This window comes from Castor canadensis, chromosome 6 (genome assembly GCF_047511655.1).
Source record: "Castor canadensis chromosome 6, mCasCan1.hap1v2, whole genome shotgun sequence".
Classification (NCBI taxonomy): domain Eukaryota; kingdom Metazoa; phylum Chordata; class Mammalia; order Rodentia; family Castoridae; genus Castor; species Castor canadensis.
This window is the reverse complement of record NC_133391.1, coordinates 94,815,046-94,841,801: the sequence shown is the minus strand read 5'-3', so window position 1 is coordinate 94,841,801 and position 26,756 is coordinate 94,815,046. Positions and strand designations below refer to the sequence as shown.

At 32.9% G+C, this 26,756-nt stretch overlaps 1 protein-coding gene across 3 annotated transcripts in view; it reads right to left on the bottom strand.

The window, feature by feature from the left end:
* Chd1 (chromodomain helicase DNA binding protein 1) overlaps positions 1-26,756 on the bottom strand; it is a 140,784-nt gene that overhangs the window by 35,364 nt on the left and 78,664 nt on the right. For 2 of the 3 annotated variants that reach the window (XM_074077034.1, XM_074077035.1), the window contains exons 3-17: positions 18,982-19,183; positions 17,969-18,082; positions 16,551-16,615; positions 13,579-13,728; positions 13,169-13,437; positions 12,517-12,742; positions 12,048-12,148; positions 11,517-11,695; positions 10,516-10,643; positions 8,776-8,992; positions 7,904-7,993; positions 6,757-6,947; positions 5,906-6,094; positions 2,616-2,778; positions 1,678-1,830 (exon numbers count right to left, since the gene is read on the bottom strand). In XM_074077034.1, coding sequence (XP_073933135.1) covers positions 1,678-1,830; positions 2,616-2,778; positions 5,906-6,094; positions 6,757-6,947; positions 7,904-7,993; positions 8,776-8,992; positions 10,516-10,643; positions 11,517-11,695; positions 12,048-12,148; positions 12,517-12,742; positions 13,169-13,437; positions 13,579-13,728; positions 16,551-16,615; positions 17,969-18,082; positions 18,982-19,183 — 2,437 coding nt within the window. The remainder of the gene's footprint in view (positions 1-1,677; positions 1,831-2,615; positions 2,779-5,905; positions 6,095-6,756; positions 6,948-7,903; positions 7,994-8,775; positions 8,993-10,515; positions 10,644-11,516; positions 11,696-12,047; positions 12,149-12,516; positions 12,743-13,168; positions 13,438-13,578; positions 13,729-16,550; positions 16,616-17,968; positions 18,083-18,981; positions 19,184-26,756) is intronic. The other variant, XM_074077036.1, reaches the window with a different exon arrangement.

The following is a 26,756-nucleotide window of genomic DNA, read 5'->3' as shown; positions in this document are numbered from 1 at the left end:
ATGCCAGAAATGATTTAGATTTTTCCTTCTTCCCATGATTAAAAAGAAAAGATCCATTTTGCAACTAATGTCTAATATGCACTACTTGCTGCTGTTATGTTTTTCAAGTTTTTCATATTACACCTGTACTAAAAGGTGATTGTTCACAATTGATCTATCTAGTTTTAGCAATACTTTTTAAATTTAATAAGATCTTTACGATTCATATATAAGTGTTTTGACACTATGAAGAAGAAACAGGAGAACATATTTTAAAGAACTCAATCTTAGTGAGATGGTTTAATCTATCACCTATACCAAGTAGAGAAAGAAGCCTAAAATTGAAAAAATGAAAGTTATGTTGTTTCTTTTCCATTACGATAAAAATTACAACTAGTAAAACCTTTAAGAATAGTGGTACCTCATACACTAAAACAAAATAAAGTTAAAAACAGTTCTCTCTGGGAAGTAAACTAGGAATGAGAAGGGAGTAGGGACCGAACTGGTACACTTATAAGCACTTCTGTACAACTTTTTCATTTGACCATGTACACAAAGAAAATTGTTTAAAAACAAACCAATCCAGAACAGTGGAAGAGGAATGGAAAAGAAGACAGGGGATAGCTAAAGGGCACGCAGTTTCTTTCCAATGTGATGAAAATGTTCTAAAATTGGCTGCAATAATGGATGCACATATCTATGAATATACTAATGGCCACCGAATGGTATAGCTAAATTAGTGTGCAATGTATGGTATGAGAATTACATCTCAACACTGCTTTTTCAAAAAAAACCTCAATTACGACCCTTTTACATTTCCCCTTAAGTTACCATATATATTTCTTGGTCATGTTCTTACCAAATACCTGTCCTTCGCAGCACTTGAAATAGGTGTAATGTTTATACGTATTTGAAGCTACCTGCTTAATGTCTATTTCTCACACCAGATTGTAAGCTACAACAGAACATCGATTACATGTGTTGAGTCTCATTATTATAATCCTACTCCATATATTTCACTGCCTGCACCGAATATATATACCATTTACCAGTTGTATGTACTGAAAATCTAAAATGGAAGCCAGAACCATTCAAAAAAATTGCTGTAAGAAAGAAAGCATTAGATGTAAAGTACTGAGAATAGCATCTGACTCTAATATTGAACACTAATCAATGTTAGCATTAATTACACTGAATGAACCTGAATATAATTTTTGAACAGATAGAAGACAAGTCTCCTTTAGGCTTTGATATCTCCTCTTTAGTTACCTGGTTTTATTCGGTAAACTATGACTCAGAATAACTATGAGCACAACAATCATTAGAATTTGCAATAATCCATTCATAGGGACTGCTAGCTCTTCCTTCCTCACATATAATCCTAACTCATAAGATCCCCTTTTAGGTCTATTCCATTATAGAAACTCTGTCTTACTTTAGTTTTTTAACATATAAAGCAAGCACAAAGTGGAAAAATTAGAAGAAAATAAAAATTAGAGAAAAGAAAATTGTTTTGTTGCTAAACATGATAAAGAAAAAGGAAGGAATGACAACTTTTCAAAGCAGATAAAATTCTTTAAAGGAAAAATACAGTTTATGTACAAATTTGGACTTCACTTACAAAATAGTTTCAAGATAATTCTGTAAAAACAAGCTCAGGAAGTAGATGAAATTTAACAAAGACAATGAAATACTTACTTGAAAGGGGAATTGACGATATTTCAAATATTCTGCAAGTATATCTAACATCCGCACCATTTGAGAAAAAATGAGAACTCGATTGCCTCGTTCTCGTAGTCGAATTAACAACTTATCAAGAAGAATCAATTTTCCACTACTACGAATTAAGTGCTAAGGAAACAACAAATTGCAACTGTTACAATATGTGAAAAGAAGCAAATGATAAAGTGATCCACTTCTACTTCACTTGGTTTGTTTTCAATTGTGACTTTTACAATTTCATAATGCTGAAAAACAATTAGCTTTCAAAAATTTCGAGGACTTTTACCACTTTGCTCTGTTACATAAATTAATGTTGCTACTGCCATTTTAGTACCTAGGTTCTTTTATTTTTAGGGGGAAGAAATACTGGTTCACTCTATTTGCTAGTTGTTACACTATTTCTCCAAAAATCTTAGCCAAAAAACAAACACACCAGAAGAAGCAGCAACTAAGCAACCAATGCTTTAAAAAAACAAGAGTACACAAATGTATTAAATAACTATCCTAGCCCCTCAATGCCCTACTGTGACTGGATTACAGATGTTTCCAGAAATAATGGGAAAAAGAGGTTCTGAAGTCAAGATATTCTTCTTTAGACTACCTACCATCTGCCAAATCACGAATTTAGTATAATCACTACTAGTCCATTATTCACATATGAATATACTTATGGATTTTTGTTGGATAAATTGCTATAAATGAAAGATCTATGCTTAAAAAGTTGATCAAATTAAATAAATTAAAAAATTTAAAGTTTTTTTAAAAGGAGTGAAAAATAATAAAGACCATGATTTAAATAAAAATGACTAGACAAAGACAACTTCAAATACATTAAAGCACTGCTTTTAGTTAAAACTGCAATGAACATTCCTATAATTCTGCTTTATCATAATGTAATGTTTAAAAATTCTTACTTGTAAGGCCTCCTGTTTATTATAGAATTCATTATTATCTGGTGGTTTAATGAGGTAGCAATGATTACAACATTTCTTTAGCTCCATCATAATGTTCAAAAAGCCTGAGGTACTGCCCTTGGAACCTTTGCTGAGGGCTTTGTAATTTCTAGTTAAAATCCATCTTTAAAAAAAGAGAAAAAGATCATGAAAATGATGTTTAGCAGATCAAACCATTACCACAATGAATTCTGAAAGCTTAATTAAAAAAAAATCTAGTACCCAATCAAAACTGCCATTCACACAGTTGGCATTCAATGAATTAAGCCTCATTCATAACTCATGGGAACAGATAACTTGTTATCTGAGCTATTTACTATACATAGGAAAGGCTATATGTAATATACTAAATACAGTATACTAATCATTTCTCCCCAAATGTGCTAAAAAGATTGTCAATTGTATCATCTAACTTAACCTTACGAATTTCACTCACTAGAGAGATAGTAAAAATTATATCTTCATGTAATTTCGTGAGAAACTCTCATGAGTATACCTGGTTTTAGCCACACTGCCTTCTCTAAATCTTAATTACAGAATACATATACAACTTACACAAAAAATTTTGGTGTTTTATTACTTCAAACTACATAAAACATTTTCTCTTAACCAAAACCTATTACTTCATTTTCCTTCTTCCTTATAAACTTAAGTACTTTAGGGGACTTGAGAATTCCCAACTACCTACTGTACATATTCTTTTATTATCATTCTTTACTACTAGTTATTTAGCACCTCTGTGAATACCGACTAAAAAGCAAACTGGAACCTATGGACAAAAGTTCAACTGTAAGAGCTAATACAGGCTAAAAGGTTTATTTTCTCTATGTAGAATTTGTTCTGAGTTTCCTTACAGGTGATATGCTAACCCATTTGACAGAGATTGATGACAATATTTTATATCTTAGCTACAGAAAGTACCTGGAGGAATCTAAAGTTCAAGGTCTATGCTATATGTATGACTAGCACTGAGAAAACTATAGAGGATTGTGTTTTCTATTTTTTTTGACTTTTCCAAATTTTCAAATTTTCCACAATTAAAAAGCATTATTTTTTATAAAGAACCCCATGCCAGAGTAAGAGTATTACCATTTTGCATTACAAAATATATTCCTCTACAAATGAAAACCCGCATCTGTACAAGCACCCTGACCTATCTACCAAGCTATAGGAAATACAGGAGATGTGTTAAACTATTCTAAAAGGATATACTAAACAAAATCTAGATTGTGGAAAAATTCTACAGAGCAACTATTTTCCTTATCAAACAAATCTTAAGGAAAAAAGAGATCCTACAGATAAGAAAATTAAAGGCACAAATTAACTGCCATAAATCTTATTTCAATCCTTACTCAAACAACCTTAAAACGTTTGAGATAAAAGAAAATCTGAACATTGATTTTGAACATTGATACCACGAAATTGTTAAAAATTTTTTAAGTAGGATACCAGTATCTTTAAATCAATTATTAGATACATGAAAAAAATCTATGGATCAAAGAAATTTTATCAGAGCTGGCTCAAAAGAATAGGGAGTGACAAAAAGACAAATGTTGCATGTTTTCTCTCATATGTAGAATCTAGACCTAAACAGGGATGTGTGGAAGTATTCCTTTCAAAAACTAACTCAATTCTCACATTGAAGCAATGTGCTAGATGCTCCACCTTCTAACATAGATACTTTTCTTTCAAGAGATACATGTGTTTCTTAAACTCAGCTAAATAGGTCTATTTGGAACAAAATGAGCGTTTCTCCCCCTTGAAAACCCTAACTGACAGGCAGTATTCCTTTCAAAAACTAACTCAGTTCTCATAGGGAAACGATGTGGTAGATGGCTCCTGCTTCTAACACAGATGGTTTTCTTTCGAGAGATACATGTGTTTCTTCAACTCAGCTGAATATGCCTATTTTGAACAAAATGAGCCTTCACCTTGAAAACCCTGATTTGCAGGAAGTATTCCTTTCAAAAACTAACTCAATTCTCACAGGAAAACAATGTGCTAGATCCTACACCTTCTAACATAGATGTTTTTCTTCCGAGAGATACATGCGTTTTTTAAACTCAGCTGAATAGGCATATTTGGAAAAAAATGAGCATCTCTCCCCCTTGAAAATCCTGATGGGCAGGCAGTATTGCTTTCAAAAACTAACTCAATTCTCGCATATATATCTAAAATAAGGACTCTTTGGAGAAGGATGCAATGGGAGAGAGGGGAAGAAAGAGGTTGATGAAGGATGAATATGATTGAAAGACACTGTGTGCATCTACAAAACAGCATAACAAAACCCATTATCAATTTTTAAAGAGGGGAGAATAAGAAATACAGAGGGAGAGTATGATCAAAGCATGGAAATATTACAGTGAGACCTCTATGTATAATCAATATATATGCTAATTTTTAAAAAAGGAGTGGGAGAAATGTGGAAGGCTAGAGATGAAACAAGAATAGCTAAGAGTTGAAAAGATAAACTAAACTGATGGTACAGAGTTTATAATACTATCCTATTTTTAATATAGTTGAAGTTTTATGAAATAAAAACTCAAAAATTATACATGCATGGAACTTACAGATTTCTTTTTTCTTTTTTGTGATATTATTGGGCTTTCAACTCAGGGCCTTGCATTTGCCAGGCAGGATCTCTATCACATTTGCCATGGCACCCTAAGCACACTTACAGATTCATAAAATATAAATGTAATACATTTACATGTATTACATTTATTAAATTTATAAATGTAATACATGTAAGCAATGTATCTCATTTTATGCAATTAAGTGTTTGAATTAAGTGTTAGGACCTGTACTTCGTTTTTGAGTCTTTGAAAAAGTGTTACTATATAGATTTTAACATACAAAATTTACACAAACAATATTCTTCAAAAAACAGAGGAAGCTAAAATTCTGTCCTAATTTTCTTTTACATCTGCCAATTATCACAATAATACCTCAGTATCATGAAAATTCAAACAGTTTGAAACAATAACCAAAAAACTCTATATAAGTAACAGTATGAAACCTACACAAGAGAATAATGATGGATGAGAGGATGATTTAAGTTTTATGTCACCCATGATCTGGACCCACTGTTAAAATCTCTTTGCCTCATTATGCCACAGAATAAGCCCACTGTAAAATTCAAGAGTTGCTATAGTTTGAAGATCCTATTTGTGGGGAGGGTGGACACCAGGAGGAAAAGGACATTGATTCAGAACTGAATGCTCATAACATGTGTTCTATATACAACTTACTTGTAATATTGTTTCTGTAAAGCACTCATTTCCATTCTTAAAATCTGCTCAACCTTTGCAGGAAGAGATTTTTCTACATCTTTCTTAACTCGGCGTAGAAGAAATGGCTCAAGCTCCTTGTGGAGACTTGCATAACCATATTCTCTCCCTTTGCCATGTTCTTCTTCAAAATCTTCCCAGGAAGAAAACCTTTAAAATTTAAGATAATAGAATAATTATCACTAAAAAAAAGTCAAATTGTGTATGAGAACTAAAATAGTCAGTTCTAAAAAAACCTCCCACCTAACAAGTCCATTACAGATGTGAGTATGTATGCAATATGCATACATACACATAAAGCAAAACAGTAAGTAATTTTATAAATTATGATTACTCTTGAGTTAAATGAAGTTATCTTTAAGGAATAGAAATAATTATCACTAAAATATTTCTCAAAAACATGTATTTTAAGTTACAGATCTATTAAGAAACATTATAACATGACCTTTGACAAGTTATTGAGCCTTTTTCTTTCCTCATTTATAGAACTGTATTTGTCAGCACCTTGTGATTGCTGGAAATACTATTTAAATACAACGAATGGTACTATTTTAGTTTCCCAAGAAAGGCATATTTTGAACATGTCTAAAATCAATTGCTAAAATTTACTGTTCATGGCTTATATGCAAAAATTTAAATATTCAATATTATAAATCCAAACTACATTTTCCTTTTTTTTTTGTTCCTTCTCAGTAACCTGTGATTCAGTGTTTTAGGGCAATAAAACCACTTATTACCTACACAAATACTTTCTCACTGAACATTAACATTTAAAACTATGATTAAAATTATGTATCCCAAGTTAGTCTTACTTTTCTGGCATAATAAAATGTAGCAATGACCAGAGCTCTTTGAGGGAGTTCTGCAGAGGAGTTCCAGTGATAAGGAGACGGTGATTAGATTTAAAATCTATTAAGGTTTTATATAGAAGTGAGTCATCATTTTTTAATCGATGTGCTTCATCAACACCTATAAATGCCCAATTTAGACCACCAAGGAATGCCTTAAAATAAACAAAAGGACAGTTAATACAATGAGAGAAAAAACTGGAATTCAGATTTAGCCTTCCCATTTAGTCAAACCTAGATAATTAAAAAAGAGGAAACTTAAAAATATTTTAGTAGTCTAATTTTCAAGAAATAATTCACCATGCAAAATAAAGCTTCTATGATTTTTATTAATCATCAGAAAATACAGCACAGTATCAACTCAAAGTTTTACTACCTTATACAATGATAACAGAAAAAACAAAAACAAGCAAAAAAAAAAAACAACCCCAAATATCACCACCCAGAAATCTTACTTAAGACTTTTAGTCTAAGTCCAATAAAGTTCTATATCAATGTCAACTTGGAACAGGGTCATAATCCAAGCATAATTCACTGCATGACTTTTATGAACTGAAAATTTTCTAATATATAAATTTAGGTCTCTGACTTAAAACAGAGAAGTCTGATTCTGCTACTAATAGGCAAGTTTATTAAACTCTTTGACACTTGTTTTTTTTTTTTTTTGATAAAACAGAAGTAGCAAATATCTTATAAAGTACACAGAAGAAATAAATGAGACAATGGCTATAAAGCATTTAGTATAGTGCTTCACAGAGTGGTCCCTTAATCTTGCTAGACATTTTTCTCCTTTTACAAATCAAGACACTAACAAACTGGTGTCACATAGTCAAGAGTTGGCAAACCTCCTCTATAGACAAATATAAATATTTTAGACTTTGCAGAATATGTGGTCTCTATCACCTATTTTTTCTAAAACATTTTAATGTAATCATTTAAAACCCTTTAAAGTGGAAAAAGCATTTTTAGTTCCAGGGCCATAAAAAAATGAATCTACAGGCTATAGTTATCCATGCCATAATTTCAGTGTCATTTTACTCATCTACAACATACGGTAAAGAAAAACAGATATACACCAATCAAAAACATTAACAACATAGGTGATACATACCTTATCCTTCAATAAAATTTCGTAAGTTGTTAAAAGTATATTAAATTTTAACCGTTTGGTCTGGGGATGCATCCATTCATGAGTTCTTATCTATTAAGAAATTATACAGAAAAATTTAACAGAAACATTAAGAAAAAAATTTAAGAAGAAAATTATACTGCTACTTGAATATCTAAACTCAATGTAGTCATTAAAAATACACAAGAACCTATGTACTTGTTTAGGTAATAAAAATCAATTATTCTTTATAGTTCCATATGCAAAGTTCATCTTATTATAAAATGTTTTAAACAAATGAAGCAAACATAATTCTGGTACATATCTTTCACTGAAGTTCTCATTTAATAAAACATACACTTAATTCACTTAATGGTAATGTTTTCAGATGACACAACAGTTGTGGGGAAAGTGATATGCAGAGGTACAGACATAACAAAACTGGCAATGAGTCAAAACTGAAACTCAAGTTGAGAATATGGAGGCTTATTATACTCTGACTATTTTCATGTGTATCTGAAATGTCCATAAAAGTTAGAAAAAGAAAAAATGAAATACATGTATGAATTAGCCAGGCATAGTGCTACATGCTTGTAATGCCAGCATTCAGGAAACTGATCATGAGGTTGAGGCCAGCCTGGGCTACAAGAGCCTCTGTCAAAAATAATAAATATACACACAAGTGTATTCACATATGTATGTATATATATATATACATATATATATATACTAAACTGAACTTGATTTATTATCTCTAAACATGAAATTACATACTTATGGTATGCCAGAATTAAGACTACAGAGACAAAATGATAAAATAATCATTCTCAAAGATATTTATGTCTAGACTTCTAAATTTGTGGGCAACAACTTACCATGTTTCTGCTGTTAATGTCACCTAAATAAACAACTGCATTCATCTGGGAAGCCCAGGTCTGAATCTCCCTTTGCCAGGAAGTAAGAGTGGAGAGTGGTACAACTAAGAGAAAAGGTCCATATAACTGATGTTCATGAAACAAATAGTTCAAAAATGAGATTGTCTGTATTGTTTTGCCAAGGCCCATTTCATCAGCAAGTATGCAACTATTTCCTCTATAAAGTTAAAAAAACAAAAAATCATACATTCATTCAATAGATTCAAATTTCAAAGAAACCTTTATGCCACATATATACTTATATGAAATTATATAAAAGATAGGTTTTATATACAACATACCATTTTTATTACTTAAAATTAATAAATGTAAAAGTATCTGGCCAAGATGTAATCACTAATATTGTAGGAAAAATAGTTTTATTATCTTGGGCCAGAGAGGGTTTAATTATTAACAATATTATCTTTAAACAACTATAAAAGCAACAATACAATTCATTTACTACCTAGTAGAGTCCAGACATATCAAATAAGTTAAAAATATCAAGGAAGAACACAAATGAAAAACCACAGCCACACCACTCTATCCTACAGAGGTACCAATACTCAAGAGTGGAGGCCACAGGAAACAGGGAAAAGTAGAAGATTAAATGATTATTAGAAATAAGCAGAAGCAACAGAAATATGTCAGGAATAGTATGGATGGGGATGTATATATGATTTTTAAGTTGAATAAAAACACATTTAAGAACTGTAATAATCAAATACACACAAACTCCACTGGATTTTCTTCCTAATATATAGTAAGTACTGTTTATACCAACTAAAAACACAAAGACCATATAAAATGCCAAAGGGTCTTAGCCTTTATGTAAATGAAAATCTTTTCTGAATATGTATTTGTAAAACTCTTATCTCAACCATTCTCTGGGCCGGTTGGCCAACCCTTCCCACATCTTCCTACTCTCCCTGCACAGCGGAAACACGGCAACATGGTGAAGGGAAGGGAGTAAGCTGCTTATATCCCTAACACCTGCAGATTTCTCCACCATGCTAAGGAACAATGATTTCCTATTTGGTATAGGTGATGGGACTCTGCAAAATCAGATCCATGAAAAGATGGAGAAATTAACATACAGATAAATTGACTTGTCAAAGGTTACAGGTACTGGAGAATCTAAATCCCAAACCTCTTAACTCCTTCATCAGTTTGTAGTCCATTGACTATGGTACAGTGAAACAGACTGGAACAATATTAGAAAACATTTTATCACTTATCAGAATCTGCATGCGAGTATCTAGAAATTGCTGACATCCTTGGGCTAGGATTGTGAAAACATGTGCTAATGGATGTGAAAACATCTTAGAAACTCTCAAATACTTTCCAACTGTGGAGAATTATTAGTTTTCATTCTGCTCAATAAAACCAAATCTGATATTTCTCGAAGTGAAGCATCATGAATGCAAGCTGAAAATATGAAAGTGCAGCATCTAGTCCTATTTGCATGGCCCAAAGGGACTCTGTGCTACTCCACTACAGAGAAAACTTCAAGAAATGCTGGTTTGCTACACTGTTTTAGGTTGTGAAAGTCTCTGGGACCTTCCCTACTCCATCATGGGGTCACCTCTAGCTGGGTATTAGGGGGAGATAGCTAATTGGTTTAACCTAAAGAACTTGGTAAACTGTGAGGGGAAAACTATTATTCTATGAAATTAGGTAGATCATTCAAAATATACTTACTTGCACCAGGAGTGAGCAAGCCAATTTAAACCATTCAGTTGATAATCTCTTAATTCTAAACACTCATGTCCTCCAATATAGGATGGTTGCTTCTTCAAGGCTACAAACCTTGGTCTTTGTTTTAATACCTTTAGCAGAAACAAATAATACACAGAATTAATGAATTTAAGAAATGATATTAAAAGATTAAAATCTTAGCTTTATCATAAACTTTGGACTATGTTCTATTCATTCATAACTGTTACTCCATCCCTGACATAGAAATAAACTATATGACTTGCTTAGCTTTCCATTCAATTTGATTTTCAAAATTATATTATGAACTAAATTCAACCTTATAATGAGTAAAGAAGTTCTAGTAATACCTCAGCCTTAAAACTATCACTAATATCTTGAGTCAGATGTGGTTACAGGCCTATAATCCCAGCTACTCAGGATGAGGAGGACAGAATTATAAATTCAAGGCCAGACCAGGCAAAGAACTAAAGGACTAAGGGCTTAGTGTAAGGGGTAGTTCACTGCCTAGCAAGTGCTAAGTCCTGGGGTCAATCCCTGCTACTGCAAAACAAACAAGAAAGCTTATCACTAGTATCTTTATGTAAACCAGAAAGATTTCAAAAATATTAGGCAAGGCAGTCCTGGATACATTCTTATGAGTATGTCCCTCTTCTTTTTTCCTACCTGTGGAGAAAATACCTGCTACCCTTAAAACAAGCACATACCTCTAATTTCCAAGTAAAATGTCTCTATTTGGTCTCCCCACAAATACAACTACGACCACCACCAATTTGTTATCTTTCTGACACAGCACCACTCACTAAGAATAAAAGACAATGTTGCATCTAAGACCACATAGCAATTAGAAGATCTTTACTTCCTATAAGAGCTATTAACCATATGCTCTTTCAGTTTGTCTAAAACCAGGATTCAACTCTACTTAAGACTTCTAATATTTATGATAAAGATGTTTCCATTCATTAAAAATGTCAAACAATACTCACCTTACAATCTTTAAAAGGAGTGGTTTTTGATTGGTTCCTGCTAAAATACTCATCAATGCATGCTTGAAACTTTTTGGAAATGAGAGCTCCATCTTCCCAGCTGCACTCTGAGTATGGAAGACCCTGCCATTTGCAATAATAATCAGGATAACCAGCTGCTGACTTTTGATTGGAATGAGCTGTGAGATAAATAAGGCATTTATTTTATTTACATTTAATCTCATCAGAGATTAATTTTTAGTAAAGGCTACATAAGTAGTCTATACAGTGCTATAGTCAGAGAAGGCTACTGTATTTGATGTGTAACTAGTCAACTTATGATGTCTGTTTAGATGATTTCAAGTATATAAAGACAAAGGCCTGCGGCCAGGATTGGTGATGCACACCTGTAACCCCCAGCTACTTGAGAAGCTGAAGCAGAAGGATTCCAAGTTCAAGGCCAGCAGAGGCAACTTTGTGAGATGTCTCAAAACAACAAAACAAAACTAAAAAGAATAGTTAACAGTTTTATCAGAATGATTTATTACTAACCAATTATACGCTCCACTATTTGATATTGTTTATGCAGATCATCTGTAAGTTCTTGCTGGCAATTATAATATTCCACATCTTCTGGTGAAGCATTTTTTAACCTGAAAAATTTTAATCCAGACATAGACTTTAAAATCTCCTCTTAATAATTTACCCTACCAAACATTATCTGGAGCTCAAGAGCTCCCATTTTGTCAGTTAATCATGAAAACCAAGTTTGAAAATGAAGAATTTGAAACAAAAATAAAATGTCATTAATTTTTAACTTTACAAATTTGTAATTATAATTATTGCCTGAGACAGTCTGTCAAGGAGAGATTTCAATACGATTATGACATAGAGTAATACAAACCAGAAATAGCTATTTTAAGCTGCCATTTAATTCTTGGTTATGTATCCCTTATATCCAAAAAAGCTTAGTAATAATCTTAAACTATTACACAATATATATAGTACACAGCATATTTACCATCTTTTTGTTTCCTGGTCTTTTTTCTTATAGTTATCCAATTTTTTCATTCCTCTAACATTTTGTTGCTTAAGGGTTTCTTCTGTCTCCCAAGTGTTGTGGATATGGGACCACCCTTTCCATTTAATTAAATACTGGATTTCTCCTGGCTCCTTATTTTTTTCAAATCCTGCATTTGGATCACCATCTGCTTCAACTGCATAGATGGTTGTAGTAGCACCAGTAGCTAAAAATGAAAAGAACAAGACCTTCCATGTAATTCTGTTACAGGATTATCCTTTCAACTTAAAGGTTTCAAGAATAAAATTTGAGTATAAAATACTCTCTTAGATAGACAGACAAACTATTAGGGTGCAGATATTTACGGAAACTTGTCTTATACATAAACAGAAGAAACTCAGAATTTTAGAAGTGAACCACTTTAATCCCCTCTGTTTTAAAATTAGGGGAAACAATGTTTTCAAAATGCCAGTGGACTAAAATATTATACAACAGTTTACCATGACTATATAGTTTTATAATGAATAAGTAAAAATAGAAGAAAATCCATCCTCTTAGCTTTCAAAATTGAAAAATCGTTAAGAAGTACTTTGTTTTACTCTACTAAGTATTACTGAAATAACCAAACAGTAAAATGTTTTTTGAAAAATACCTCCTTTTCTCCCAATCCGGCAATCCATAAACTTTTCTATCGTTTCAAATTCTTCTTCCTCCGGTTGAGGAACATCCTCTCCACAGACTTCCAGCAGGTCATCAGAATCTGTTTTCATTTCTTCATCTTCCTTATAGCTAACATTGACAGTGGCTTGGCGACGAGAACTTCTTTTATCAGTATCATAATCTTCTTCATCATCATCCTCAGATGAATCAATCTGTCTCTTTTTTTGTCCAAGAATCTTTTTTCCATTTTTTGACTTAGATCTGAGGAAAAGCAAGAAAAAAGAAATGTGTTTTATAGAAACACTATAAGCAAGCATAAAACAAGATATGAAAAACTATATATAAAGTGTATCTTTCCTAAACAACAATTTTTAGCATTAAACCAAAAAACACTATACTCACCTACTCTGAGGTTTTCTGCTTTTGACTTTGTTTTTTGGCTCGTAATCAGATTCTGTTTCATCACAACTACTTTTATCTCTCTCTTCTTCGGTTTCTGAATCTGAACCAGACTGAGATGGAGATGCTGACCCAGACATCTGCCAGTCTTCACTATATACACAAAATTTATAAAATATTTTTATGTACACATAAACCATAAGGAAATTCTGTTGCTAATAAAATACAAAGATGATCAAATCAACTAAACAATATTCTGCTTAATATAAAAAATAAGTGTTGCTTACACTTACACTAAAAAATAATACATGTTTGTAGGAAAACACTGAGAAATATTCTTCATAGATTTATAGCTCTAGAGTTTTTAATTGGTCATTTAAACTTCAGATGAAAAATATACATATTGATTCTTATTATGGATGAAATGCTAACTAAAAGAGTCACAGGCTTAGTAATTTTTGTGTGTGTGTGTGGCAATTCTGAGGTTTGAACTCAGGCCCTCACACTTGCTAGGTAGGCACTCTTATCGCATGAGCCACTCCACCAGTCCTTTTTGTGATGTTTTTTTCTCAAGACAGGCTTCCTGATCTCATTGGGGGAGTGGGGGGAAATGGAGGGTGAGAGAGTTTTGGCTTAGGGAATACCCTTAAGAAGTAGAGTACCTACTTGGGAAGTTCTAATTCCTTTCATTTTAATTTTCTAGAGGCTGTGACTTTTAAACATGTCATTTTAAACTAATTTTAAAAATAGTAAATGTTCATTAAGAAAGCCTAAGCTAGGTGCCAGTACTGGCATGCCCATAATCCTAGCTACTTGGAAGGCTGAGATTAGGAAGATTGTAGTTCAAGGCCACCTTTGGCAAACAGTTTGTGAGACACACATTGCCAAATAACCGGGACAAAAATGGTCTGGAAGTATGGCTCAAGTGGTAAAGCATTTGCTTTGCAGGTACTGAAGCCCTGAGTTCAAACTTCAGTCCCACCAAAAAAGGGAAGAAAAAAAAATGTAAAATACATTATAGGAAAATGTAAAAAAATAAATAAATAAATCACTACCAAACAATAACATCTCAAATAATATTCAATGACTACCCCATCTTTATTATGTTTTTAGTCTATTTAAACTATTTTCTTTTTAATCAATAAACAGAGAAAAAGTATTAGATGCACAAGTTAATATTTTGGCTATCTATATAAAGTTCAAGTGAAAGAAACCAATTAAATTCTTACAATAATACATAACAACTGAGTGTACCTAATATGAAAACTAGAAATCCTGAAATTGTATGAGTATCATGACAGTGCTCTAAAGTTTCAGATTTTGGATTTTTGGGTTGGGGATGTTCTCAACACTAAAGCCTATACAACTATTCCAAAATCTGAGTCTGAAATCTGACACTTCTGCTTCCAAGCATTTGAAATAACATATATTCAAAACCTATGCTCTACCCTACTTCAGCTACTATTTTGTTCCACCATTCTGCATTTCTTGTATCAATTATGATAGTAAAGATGTATGCCAAAAATCTCATTATTTAAAAAAAAGGAAGCAAAGTATTTTTTATCTTGAGATCATTTTAGGTTTGCACACCATAAGTAGCACTATGCAGGACATGAAAAAAGTCCCTTTATAAATATTTATAATATATTATGATTTATTTTATAACTTAAACTAAATTTATAATATAAATTATAATTTTTATAACTAAGCAAACCTATCCAGCAGCCCAAATTACTCGTTTTTAAAAATAGTATTTGCTTATATCCATGATAAGTTTGGAAAGTAACAAGTCAGGGGAAGATTTAAATAGTTGATGAGACACTAAAAACCGGAAGACAGCACTAGCTTAGTAGTACAGAGCTTTCCTAGCATATATAGGCCTTGGATTTAATACCTGGCACCACATGCAAACATACATACATATACATACACATACACAGGAAAAATGAACAGAAAACTTAAACAATTAGCTCTGAAGAAATTCACCACAATCCAGCACAACAAAAAGATTAAAACCATGATACAGTAAGATTCATGGAGTATGATCCAATATACATCTATTAATAGAAGTACCTGAGAGATTTACAGAATGAGAAATAGAAAACACACAAGGTATGACTGAATTTTCAGAAACCAATAAAAAATATCAATCAATCAATCATGAATCCAGTGGGAGGAAAAAAAAAAGCTGGGCATGCTGGTACACACCTTTAATCACAGCATTCAGTATCTGTGGCAAGAGGATCTCTAGTTTGAGGTCAGCTTGGACAACAAAGCAAGTTCCAGGCTAGCCTCAGCTACATAGTGAGATCATGTCTCAAAAAACTTAATAAATTGCAAAGCCAAATAAAGATATATCAAAGTGAATAGGTACAACAACAAAGACAAAAAAGTGAGAATCAAAACAATTATGTTTCTAAAGAAAAACAGAAAAATAAGACTGGGAACAAAGCTCAAACAGTTGAGCGTATGCACAAGTTGGTTCAATCTCCAGCACTGCAAACAAAAGAATGAGAGAGAAAAACCATTTTATATACATATGAGAGTATAAGTGAGTGTGAAATACTCTTAATATTGCCTGGGTTTTAGACAATTATAATGAGTTTCTAAATGAATTCTGCAGATGAAGCAAACTTCATGTGAAGATGAATAGTGAAGAATTAGTAACACAGGTTAACCCGACGAAAGCTCAATAGGCCTATGGTCCGACACTCACATTTCCCAAGTGATTAAGATTTTTTTAATATTAATTTACAAACATAGGGGAAAAAGTTCTAGAAGATAAAGAAGTAGCATTAAAGATGGTCACAGAAGGATAAACGTTAAGGATTAGTGGTTTAAATTAACTTATAAAATATCACATGACTGAAAATTTATAAAACTCTATTTTGGGGAACAACTTTCACGGAGAAAAAAATATAAAATCATTATCTTTTTCCTGATATGAAAATAGTCAGTTGAACAAAATGACATACTCTTTATGTTTTTTCCTTTTGACTTCATTCGATGAATCATCAGATTCTTCACTGCTAGAGGAATCCTAGAAAGAAAAGCAAAGTCAGTGCCACTCACTCATGATACCATTTAACCATGTTATCAAATTTTTACTTGTCGCTTTGCTAATCTAACAGTACCTGTAAAACCTTTTCTTTTTGTTCCATGTTACTACAGTCCCATTATTAATTAGCTTAAGGTAATACCACTTCCACTCCAAATTAAGATAATGAAATCAGATAAATATCACAATGTTAGCACACTGTAACAAACCTTACAATCTATCATCTCTGAAGATCATTTCTACTGTGTAGTATGACCACAACAAAGAATCTTTGTTGTTGGTATGCCAATTTGTAATTAATATTTTCTTCACTATTAGATAGTTTTATACAGTTTTTCCTGAATGTTTTTTGTGTACACACAAGCTGTAGTTTATTCTTTTAAGCTCTGTTGCTTTAAAACTATTATGCCAATATATGTAATTCAAGAGCCAAGATATGGAATCAACCTTAGTACCCACAGATGCATGAATAAAAAAAAAATATGGTATATATACACAAGAAAATATTATTCAGTCGTACAAAAGAATAAAATTATGTCATTTGTAGCATCACAGATGAAATGGAGAACATTATGTTAAGTGAAACAAGTCAGGCACAGAAAAACAAATATGGTTCTCACTTACAGGGGGAAGATAAAAAATTAATCTCAAAGAGCAATGGTTTCCAGGGCCCCCAGGGTGTGAGGGAGGATAGTAATTGTATATAGAGGTGCAGCTGGATAGGAGTAATAGCTAATGTTCTAAAGCACAGTAAGAATAACTATGGTTGACAACAATTAATTGCATGTTTCAAAAGAGCTATTAGAGATTTTGAAATGTTCCATCACAAAGAAATGATGTATGCTTCTTTATGAGGTAAACAGATAAGCCAAGTACATAGGTCTAATCATCACTCCTCATGTACATCTATTGAAATGTCACACTGTACCCCACATTAATATGTATGCATAATTACTAGGTGTCAGTTAAAAATATATTTTAAAAAAGAATTTTGTTTAATCATTATGTACAAATATAATTTAGAAGTGTAGTTCCTTCTTTGATGAGTATGTATATATACATAAGTGCTGAGATTAGAGGCATATACCACTCTACCCAGCTCACTTATTTCTAATTTTGCTGTGATGAGGAAATGCACACAGATTTCTGGATGATTATTTTGGATCAGTCTCTAAAAGTGGAAATAATGGGTAACAGGTATATCTGTATTTCAAGATTCTTGATACACATAGTTGAATGTAGGTATTTCCTATTTACCCTTTGAAAGCAATTATCACATTTAGTAAATCATTAGGATGCCTACTTTTAAGAGAACAGCTCATAATGAAAGCTCACCTCTTCTGAACCACTATTAGATGAAGCTGGAAGTTGTTGTTGCTGCTGCTGCTGCTGCTTCTTGAGCATTGCAGATCTCTGAACAGCCAGAATACTAGGGCTAGATTTCCAAAACTGTAATATAAACATAAACCAGGTAAAGATGAAATGTGACAAGAACTAAAAAAAAGGTTCACTGACAAGTCCAACATTTTTACACCCTCCATTTAATAAATTAAGACTATTTTCCTCACTCATATTATACATACGTTGCAATATCATTACAATAAAAAGTACATTAAATGCTGGGCTTTAATTGTATAAGACACATACAGAATGTTGAATTTTATAGAAAGATGATAATCATCACCTTCTTAGTATATGCAGAATTATTTTCCAAATCAAAATAATACACCATACTAGTGCTACTCAGACTGTAGTCATCTATCTCATCAGCGTGAGTTACAGTTTAAATCAACTATGTCACTAAGCACATTGGATTAGCTCAGCCAATTTCTTTTTAGTAGCAAGATTTTCTCCATTAACGAAGCTGTATGCTGATTTATATTCTTGGCCCACGCATCTTATCTCTTCATGGACTGGTACTCTGTAATACAGCACATACTGTTCATGAAGTATGAACAGGTTTTAGTTTATAAGACCTCATGAACCCTTTAATTTTTATCCATGACACTATTTTTTTTTCTCACTGTGCTGGGTATGAACTCAAGGCCTCATGCATGCTACGCAGGCACTCTACTACTGAACTATACTCCCAGCCCCATGAAACTGAACATTTATGAAACTCAGAAAAAGGCAGAAAAAATTTTATCTATGTGTGTGTATTTTACACTTGCTGATTTATCATTATTTATTTCTTTTAAGCCAATTATTCCAGATATATAGTCACAAATTTGAGACTTACTAAAGGTAAATTAATTTTTTTTCTAAAAGCTCTATTGAGAATGATATAAGCCAATGCCAGAAATTTTCCCAAGTATAAAAAATCTACTTTTCATTGAATATTTTATTACCTCCGCTCCATCAACTTTCGGTGGTTTTGCTTGAACTTTGTTTTCTCGGGATGTATCTGACTCGGACTCTGACTGACTGCCTGAGTCAGATCCAGAGTCAGAGTCACTGCTACCTGACTGGCTACTGCTTCCATCACTACTGCTTCCAGAACTTGAACCTGATCCAGAGCCTGAAGCTGACCCAGAATCATCATCCGACTGGCTACAATTTGAAAATAAACAAGATTTCAAACAAAATTCATTAGGAATTTAATTGTTCTTAAATGTCAGCAGAAAGCCCCAAATCATTAAGCATTTCATATTTCAACTCTCTATGGCCAGACAGAAAAAGAATGTTAATGTATAGTAACTGACATACATATTTGACAGACTTAAGTACAGTTCTGGTTAAAACATAAGCAATCAGATCATAACCTATCTCCAAGATAAGGAGCAAAACCTACCAAGTATAGAATCATAGGCTAGAAATTGTGGGAGATTAAAGTCTAAGCCATGGCACATACACCCTTAAGAAGCTAGTTTGAGCAAGTGTAAGTTAGGAATTATGTGAAGAAAAGGTAAAATGTATTGAAAATTCCTACCATACCATGTAGAAAAGAGATTTATTTGTAGTTTCTACTTGTTTCTAAAATGGTATCACTGGCCAAGCGTGGCGGTGCACGCCTGTAAGCCCAGCACTAAGGAGGCTGGGGTAGAAACACAGCCTGAGACACATAATGAGAGACTTGGCTCCAAAAAAACCAAAACAAAACCAGGGGAGGAGTTATACCTCTCTAGTCATTCCAGATGAACAGAACTAAGCCATTACAATACACAATCCATTCATTTTAAAGATCAGTTATACTTCCAAAAGAAAAACCATTCAAGTTTTCATGGTTTCATAGAAAAACCTGAAATAGCAAATTCTCATGTTTCAAAACCAGTACACAACAGCCATGAAAAATCAATTAACTGGTCACTGAGAAACTACCTCTTCTTTTCCATTTCTAATACTTTAGTCCAAGGTTGTTGAAAAACGGTATGAACTAGGATGGAGGTGTGGCTCCCCAACTCAAAATGGTCTGAACTAAAAAGATGATGGCATAAATTGTTTTTATTTTAAGACCACTTGTTTAGTGTAGTTGTTTACATTTGAATTGTTGAGAATTGCGGCATTAAATTTCTGGCACATGTGGTACTCAGCTTTCTTGTTGCTGTTTTGCAGTACTGGAGTTTGAACCTGGGGCTTCAGTCTCGCTAAAAAGATGCTTTACCACTTAAGCCACGCTTCCAACCCTAGACTCAGCTTTTGCTGTGATTAAATCTGCCTTCATGAAAAGCCACTGGTAACAAAGTTTACCTGTATATGGCAAAACACAAGCTTATTGTCTTCTGTAATTTTCAAAAACGACACCAGATGGCAGAACAGCTCTAAGAAAGACTACAAAATTAAAAGTTACTCTAATTCTTTCTTCAAACAAGGACTTAATAGATTCTGTATAGAAACAGAAGTTTGCAGAAGGATTTTGATTCTACAATCTAAGTTAAAATAGTTCAAAAGTATGGACAAGAATATCCATGTTTTTTAAATCTAATGGAACAAATGCTTATTTTTTTCATAGAAACAAACAGTAAACCAAAGTTTGTCTCTAGAAGTCTTATGTTAGCGACATCATTTCTGCCACTATTTCTATCCTCTTCAACATGTGGTTCAGAGGCTCCCAAAGAGCTTAAGTGACTTTTAACTTTCAGGTAAGAAGAGTTAAGAAGTATGTCTTTAATTGCTTATAGCCCTTTTGAGTGTTTTATTTTTTCCAGAGTACCTAGCATAGAACTTTATAACATGGTTGCTTAATGCATATTCAGAAAACAGATGGATGAGTGATTGATTGGGGGCTCTGTAACAGGCTTACATTCTGGCTACTTAATGGTACATGTTTATTATTAGAATGAGTTTACCTTTGGTATTTAAAATATAAAGGATTTCATTGAATTGTTCGTTAGTGGGATTAAGAATATGCACAGATGAGGAGGCAAGGAAGTTTGCTCAATGGACACAAAATTATAGTAAGGAGAAGTAAATTCTGGTGTTCTATTGTACACTAGGGTAACTACAGACTGCAGATGATGAAAATGTACTGTATATTTCAAAAAGGTAGTAAAAATGATTCTGAATGTTGAGAAATGATAAATATTTGAGTAAATAAAGGTTTACCCAATTGGTGCATATGTGTATTGAAAACATGGTACTTCATAAATACGTATGATTTTATGTGCTGATTGAAATAATAAAAGAATATGGAATATGTTATTTATTACTATGCAGTGACTTCCGGGATATATTTAAGTGGGAAGAAAGGAAGATACAAATATTGTAGAATGGCTATCATCAAGAAAACAAACAACAAATGCTGGTGAGGTTGCGAGGTGAAGGGACCCCTTACGTATTGTCAGTAGGAATGTAAATTAGTCTAGTCACTATGAAAATCAGTATGCAGGTTACTCAAAAAACTAAAACTACCATATGATCCTGCTATACCACTTCTGGGTATATACCTGGAAAAACAGCATTACAATAGAGATACCTGCATACCAATGTTTATTCCAACACTATTCATAATGGTCAAGTGATGGAATTAGCCTATGTGCCCATCAATAGATGAATGAGTAAGAAAGTGTGGTGGTATATATACACAATGGAGTGTTATTCAGCCAAATTGAAGAAAAATCATCATTTGCAGGAACATGGATGGAACCGGAGATCATCATGTTAACTGAAATAAGCCAGACTGAGAAAAGAGAAACACCATACTTTCTCTCATATGCAGAATCTAGATTTAAAAGGGGGGGGGGGAACAAACAAACCTCAACCTGACTAAGCAGGAGGTAGAAGGGAGAAATAGGGAATTAGACTAAAGTACATTAAGTTTTGCAGGGTTTTTGGTGGTACTAGGGTTTGAAGTCAGGGCCTTGCGTTTGCTACGCAGACACTACCACTTACACCACACCCACAGCCATGATCAAAGTATACTGCATGCACATATGAAGACGACATAATGAAATCCACTTAAAATAATTTATATTAATGTTAAAGGGGGGATTCGGGAGGATGAATATGATCAAAGTATATTTTTGTACAGAACTATCACAATGAAACCTCCCACTTTGTGTAATTAATAAATGCTAATAGAAATAAAAAACCAGAGCTGAGCCTGCTACTCAGGAGATGGAGAGCAAGAGAATTACAGTTTGAGGGCATCCCAGTCAAAAAGTTAGCGAAACCCCATCCCAACAAAAATAAGCTAGGTGTGGTGGTGCATGCCTGCAATCCGAGCTATGAGGAAGACATGGTAAAGAAGATCATGGTGCACAGCTTGCCCTGAACAAAAATCAGGACACCCTCTCTAAAAAACAACTAAAGCCAAAAGACAAACAAACAAACAAACAAAGGGCTGGGGACATGACTCAAGTGTTAGAAACCCTGTCTGGCAAGCATAAAGTATCCCTGAGTTCAAATCCCATTATGAAAGTGGGAAATATTTATACAAATTTGATTATGTTTTCATAAAAGCAAAGATAGCTGCATAAGCCAAGAACTTTGAGAAGAGTTACAGATGAAGGGATGGAAGAGAGTAGAGGCAACAGGGATTGAAGTCTTCAGTTTGGAAATTGTATAAATATTGTCCCTAACTTATTTAGAAATTCAAAAACCATCAGAGTACGGGGCAGGGCAGGGGGTGGATCTATATTCAGACACAAAACTATGAGCTAAAATAGATAAAAAGCCGCTCCCTATATATAATAATTTTATTTCAGCCTATTGCTACAAATGTTGTAAAACAAAAACCTGCTCATAGCTTTTAAGTCTTCAGTCTTTACATGACAAAGCCCAATCACCTATGAGGCCTTTCAGAACTGCATTTCCATTAGCAACATTTCAGCAGCCATGATGAACTGGCTTGGCTTTATTCATTATTCAATTAAAGACAGTAAGATATTTGTATTTTATCATTCTTCATTTACCCAATACAGAATTTCCTCATTATCAGGTGGGATACTTCTGAAGAGAAACTCTCCCCCATTATATCTACTAACCTTAAGGTACAGTTCATAATGGAAAGACATTTTCATTCTTTTCCTTATTTACCAGTTTTTCAAAATGAGTTAAATCACTAGTTAAATCCTTCAAAGCAGAACAATAATTTTAAGTCTCATTAAGAACTCATGGATTTAAACTTACTTCACAAATTGTAACCCATGGTTAAATACCTGATTTCTAATTACCCCCACTTTTAACCCAAGGGGAAATCCTTGATAGTTCCTGAGTTCTGAATACAACTTCAATAGTCTTTGATAGCTTATTTGCTTTTTGATATAGCAAAATATACCAGGCTCATCTTTGAATTTCATGCCTCGGGTTGTAATTCAACTATTACCTTAAAAAAGCTCTTTTTTTTAAACTGGAAATTGCAATCTGAGTACTAGATTAAACCTATTACTAGAATGATCAATGTTTTAATGTTTTATTTTTCATGGAATGAGCTGTAATATATGTATTTTTAAAGAAAATACATTTATTCTCATTCTAATTCAAATTTGCAGGGATTTTTTTTAACCTAACTTCTCTGGTTTTATATTTTTATCATTGAGGCTCAAGTTTCTTGGTTCCAAATGAGACTAATAATTTGTTTTATCTTACAATGTATATGCTTCAAAATAATACCATTATTACTAACAATGATTACTAAAACTTAAAATTCCTTTGCAATTCTTTTTGTCCTCAGGAATACTTTTTCAGTTTAGTTACTGCTTTAAATTCAGCTGAAATCATTTATTTCTGTGTGAACACCAATTTAATATAATCAGGGTCATTTGTGTTTTATTTTAAAGGACCGTTTTTATTCACTTTGATTTAACGTTGCTACGTCACAAAGAAGTTATAGCCAGAAACCCAGCTTCCATCCGTCTCTACATTATGTCCTCTCACTTCCATAATAACCATTCTTCTATCTTGTCTTTCATTTTTATAAGCAAATCCTAGAAATCACTCCATTGCAGATGTATTACTCATTCCTTTATGCAACTACATATACTCCATTTTGGATACGGGCCGTAATTTCAAATTAGTCCTCCAGGATTAACATGTTTGTTTCTATTTATTTGATACTGCAAATAGTGGTAGAAAAAATAACCCTTTTCAGATATATTTTTGTAGCTCTGGACAGTGTGTTTTGATTGGCTATTTATCATAAACCAATGAAAACATCTTTGAAATTTTGAACTTACCATTGCCCAGCATCCCAATCTTGATTTCTAAATACTACTGCATGCTTAACTATACTTCTCTAAGAAGTGGCAAATTCTAGAGTTGTGACAGAGAAGGTACAGGCTGAGCCTAAACAAACCTGTTGTGCTAAAAGGAAAATACTTCAAAACAAGAACAAAACAGATTTAAATATATATATATATATATATATATATATATATATGTATGTATGTGTGTGTGTGTCAAAAAACACAGGGGTAAGAGTCAAAGTAAAGAACCTTTCACTGGCAAAATCTGATTTGAGTACTAAAATAAAAACAGTAAAGGATTATTACCCAGTAAATAAAACAGGAACTACTAAGTCCATGCAGATGAGAAACTCAGACCCAGACAGAGCGGGAAGGATTATGACAGCACAGAGTGCCAAGTGGTAAATGTGTACATAGTACCAGCGTTAGAAAAGTACTATTTTGGAATCAGGCAAAAATCAGTGACAGATCCAAAATGTAAGGGAAAATGTCCGATGAGTAAGGTATTTACATAGCTTCAAAGTATCTTCCCACAAATTGCTTATTAGTTGTAATGAATAAATTAAAACTACAGTGGAGAAGCAAGACAACACCTTGTCCTGGTGATAAAAAAAATCAATGAGATAATCCAGTCTCACAAAGACAAGTATCTTTTTTTTCCCTCATATGTATAATCTAGGGGCAAAAATGACATGAAAGTGAACAAAGGGACTTATTTACAGCACATAGATATCAAAGTTCAATATACATATATATGGAAATGTCATAATGAAACCTCTTACTTTGTATAATGAAAATATACCTAACAAAAAAAGTAGCAACACCAATAAGGGCAGTAGGACAACATGAGCTTTCTAAATGTGATTCCCTTGTGAAAGACATATTATTAACTGCACAGAATAAGGGATGCATATCTGGATTTAATCCTAAGTGCACACCAATCAGACAAGCTCATGTTTGAAAATATTAAGAAACAAATTGTATAAAGTAACTCATCTGTAGCCTTCAAAGTACCAATTTCATGAAAATCAAATTAAAAAAATAAGTTGTTCCAGATTTAAATGAGAGTAAAGAGACATGACAGTCAAATACACTATGGAATCTTAAACTAGGTACTACTGAAAGACTGAGATGATTGACCAAACTGAAATACACACTGAAGACAAAAATACTGTATCAATTTTCACGAATATACTTATTGTATACTGCTTTTTAAGAGACTGCCTTTATTCTTAGAAAACACATACTGAAGTGTTAACATAAGAGGAACGACTGTTGCAACCTATTCTCAACTGGTATAAAAATATGTATTACACATGTATATGTTAGTAAAAAAGAATAACAAGGAAATGCAGCAAATTGTAATAATTAGTGAATCTGAGCAAGGACACAAAAAGTTCTTGACACCTTCCTCCTCCAAGTTTTCTGTAATTTGGTATTAACTCAAAATTTAAAAATAATAGACAAAAATACTTTCAAAGATCACAAGCTTCCTTCAGTACCATTCAATATTGCACAATCTGGTTTGCAGGCAGTAAAAGGTACAGAGAAGAGAAAATTTAAAAGCCACAGAAGTCAAAGGAATATAATAGGCAAATAACTAAACATTAATGGCATAACAATAATAAAAGCATGCAACATATAATCAGTCAACAAACTGAACAAATGTCAGAAATAATAATAGGTAAAAACTTTTAAGAAAACTGAAAAGGTAAAAGTAAATGCTAAAGGAAACTGAAAATTGTATACAATGGCTGGCTCAGAAACTGCTAAGCTGACTAATTCAGCATGTTTTCTTTTCCTTAGTAAAAGAAATACCAATGTTATGGTCAACTAGTATAAAAGAGTGCACAACACAAAGTAACTGCAGTTAAGTACGGCCACCAGATTAAGTGAGATATAAGCACAAGTGTTGGGAATGTTCAATGGCAGCTGACTCAACTAGGTAGTGCTCCCTTTTATGACCCTTCTGGTTTTTTCAATTCGTAGTCAAAAGCAGAAAAAAGATGGGGAAAGTGCTCAAAATTCACACTTTCACAGGATTGTTTACTAAAGGAACCCATATTATTTTCCAGTATTTCCAAGGTTATTATAATACAATCAATGTTCCCCTTTACCCCAATATTCCTGGCTCTACTAATCCTTCACTTTTCAAGTCGTGTTTTTCCCAGACCGCCTTCTCTAGACTATTTTAGGCACGTGGTACTTCACACATATTTAACATGAACAGAGGGGTGTTTTACCTAACAAGCTATTCCTACTTTCTAGCATTTTACCTGACAGACTATTTTTTAATTAATAAATGGCTAACATTACCTTCTCTATGCTTTCTATTCTAAAGCACTATAAGATTAAAACTGCAGCACAAATTCTTATTCTTTCAAGTTTCTTTGCCTCTAACAACTTCTTTGGAATTCTTTTTTTCTTCCTCAAAGTCATCTAATTTCAAACTGTTAAGTAGAAACTTCTTTGGAAAAGTCAGAAAATCATGATACACTGTC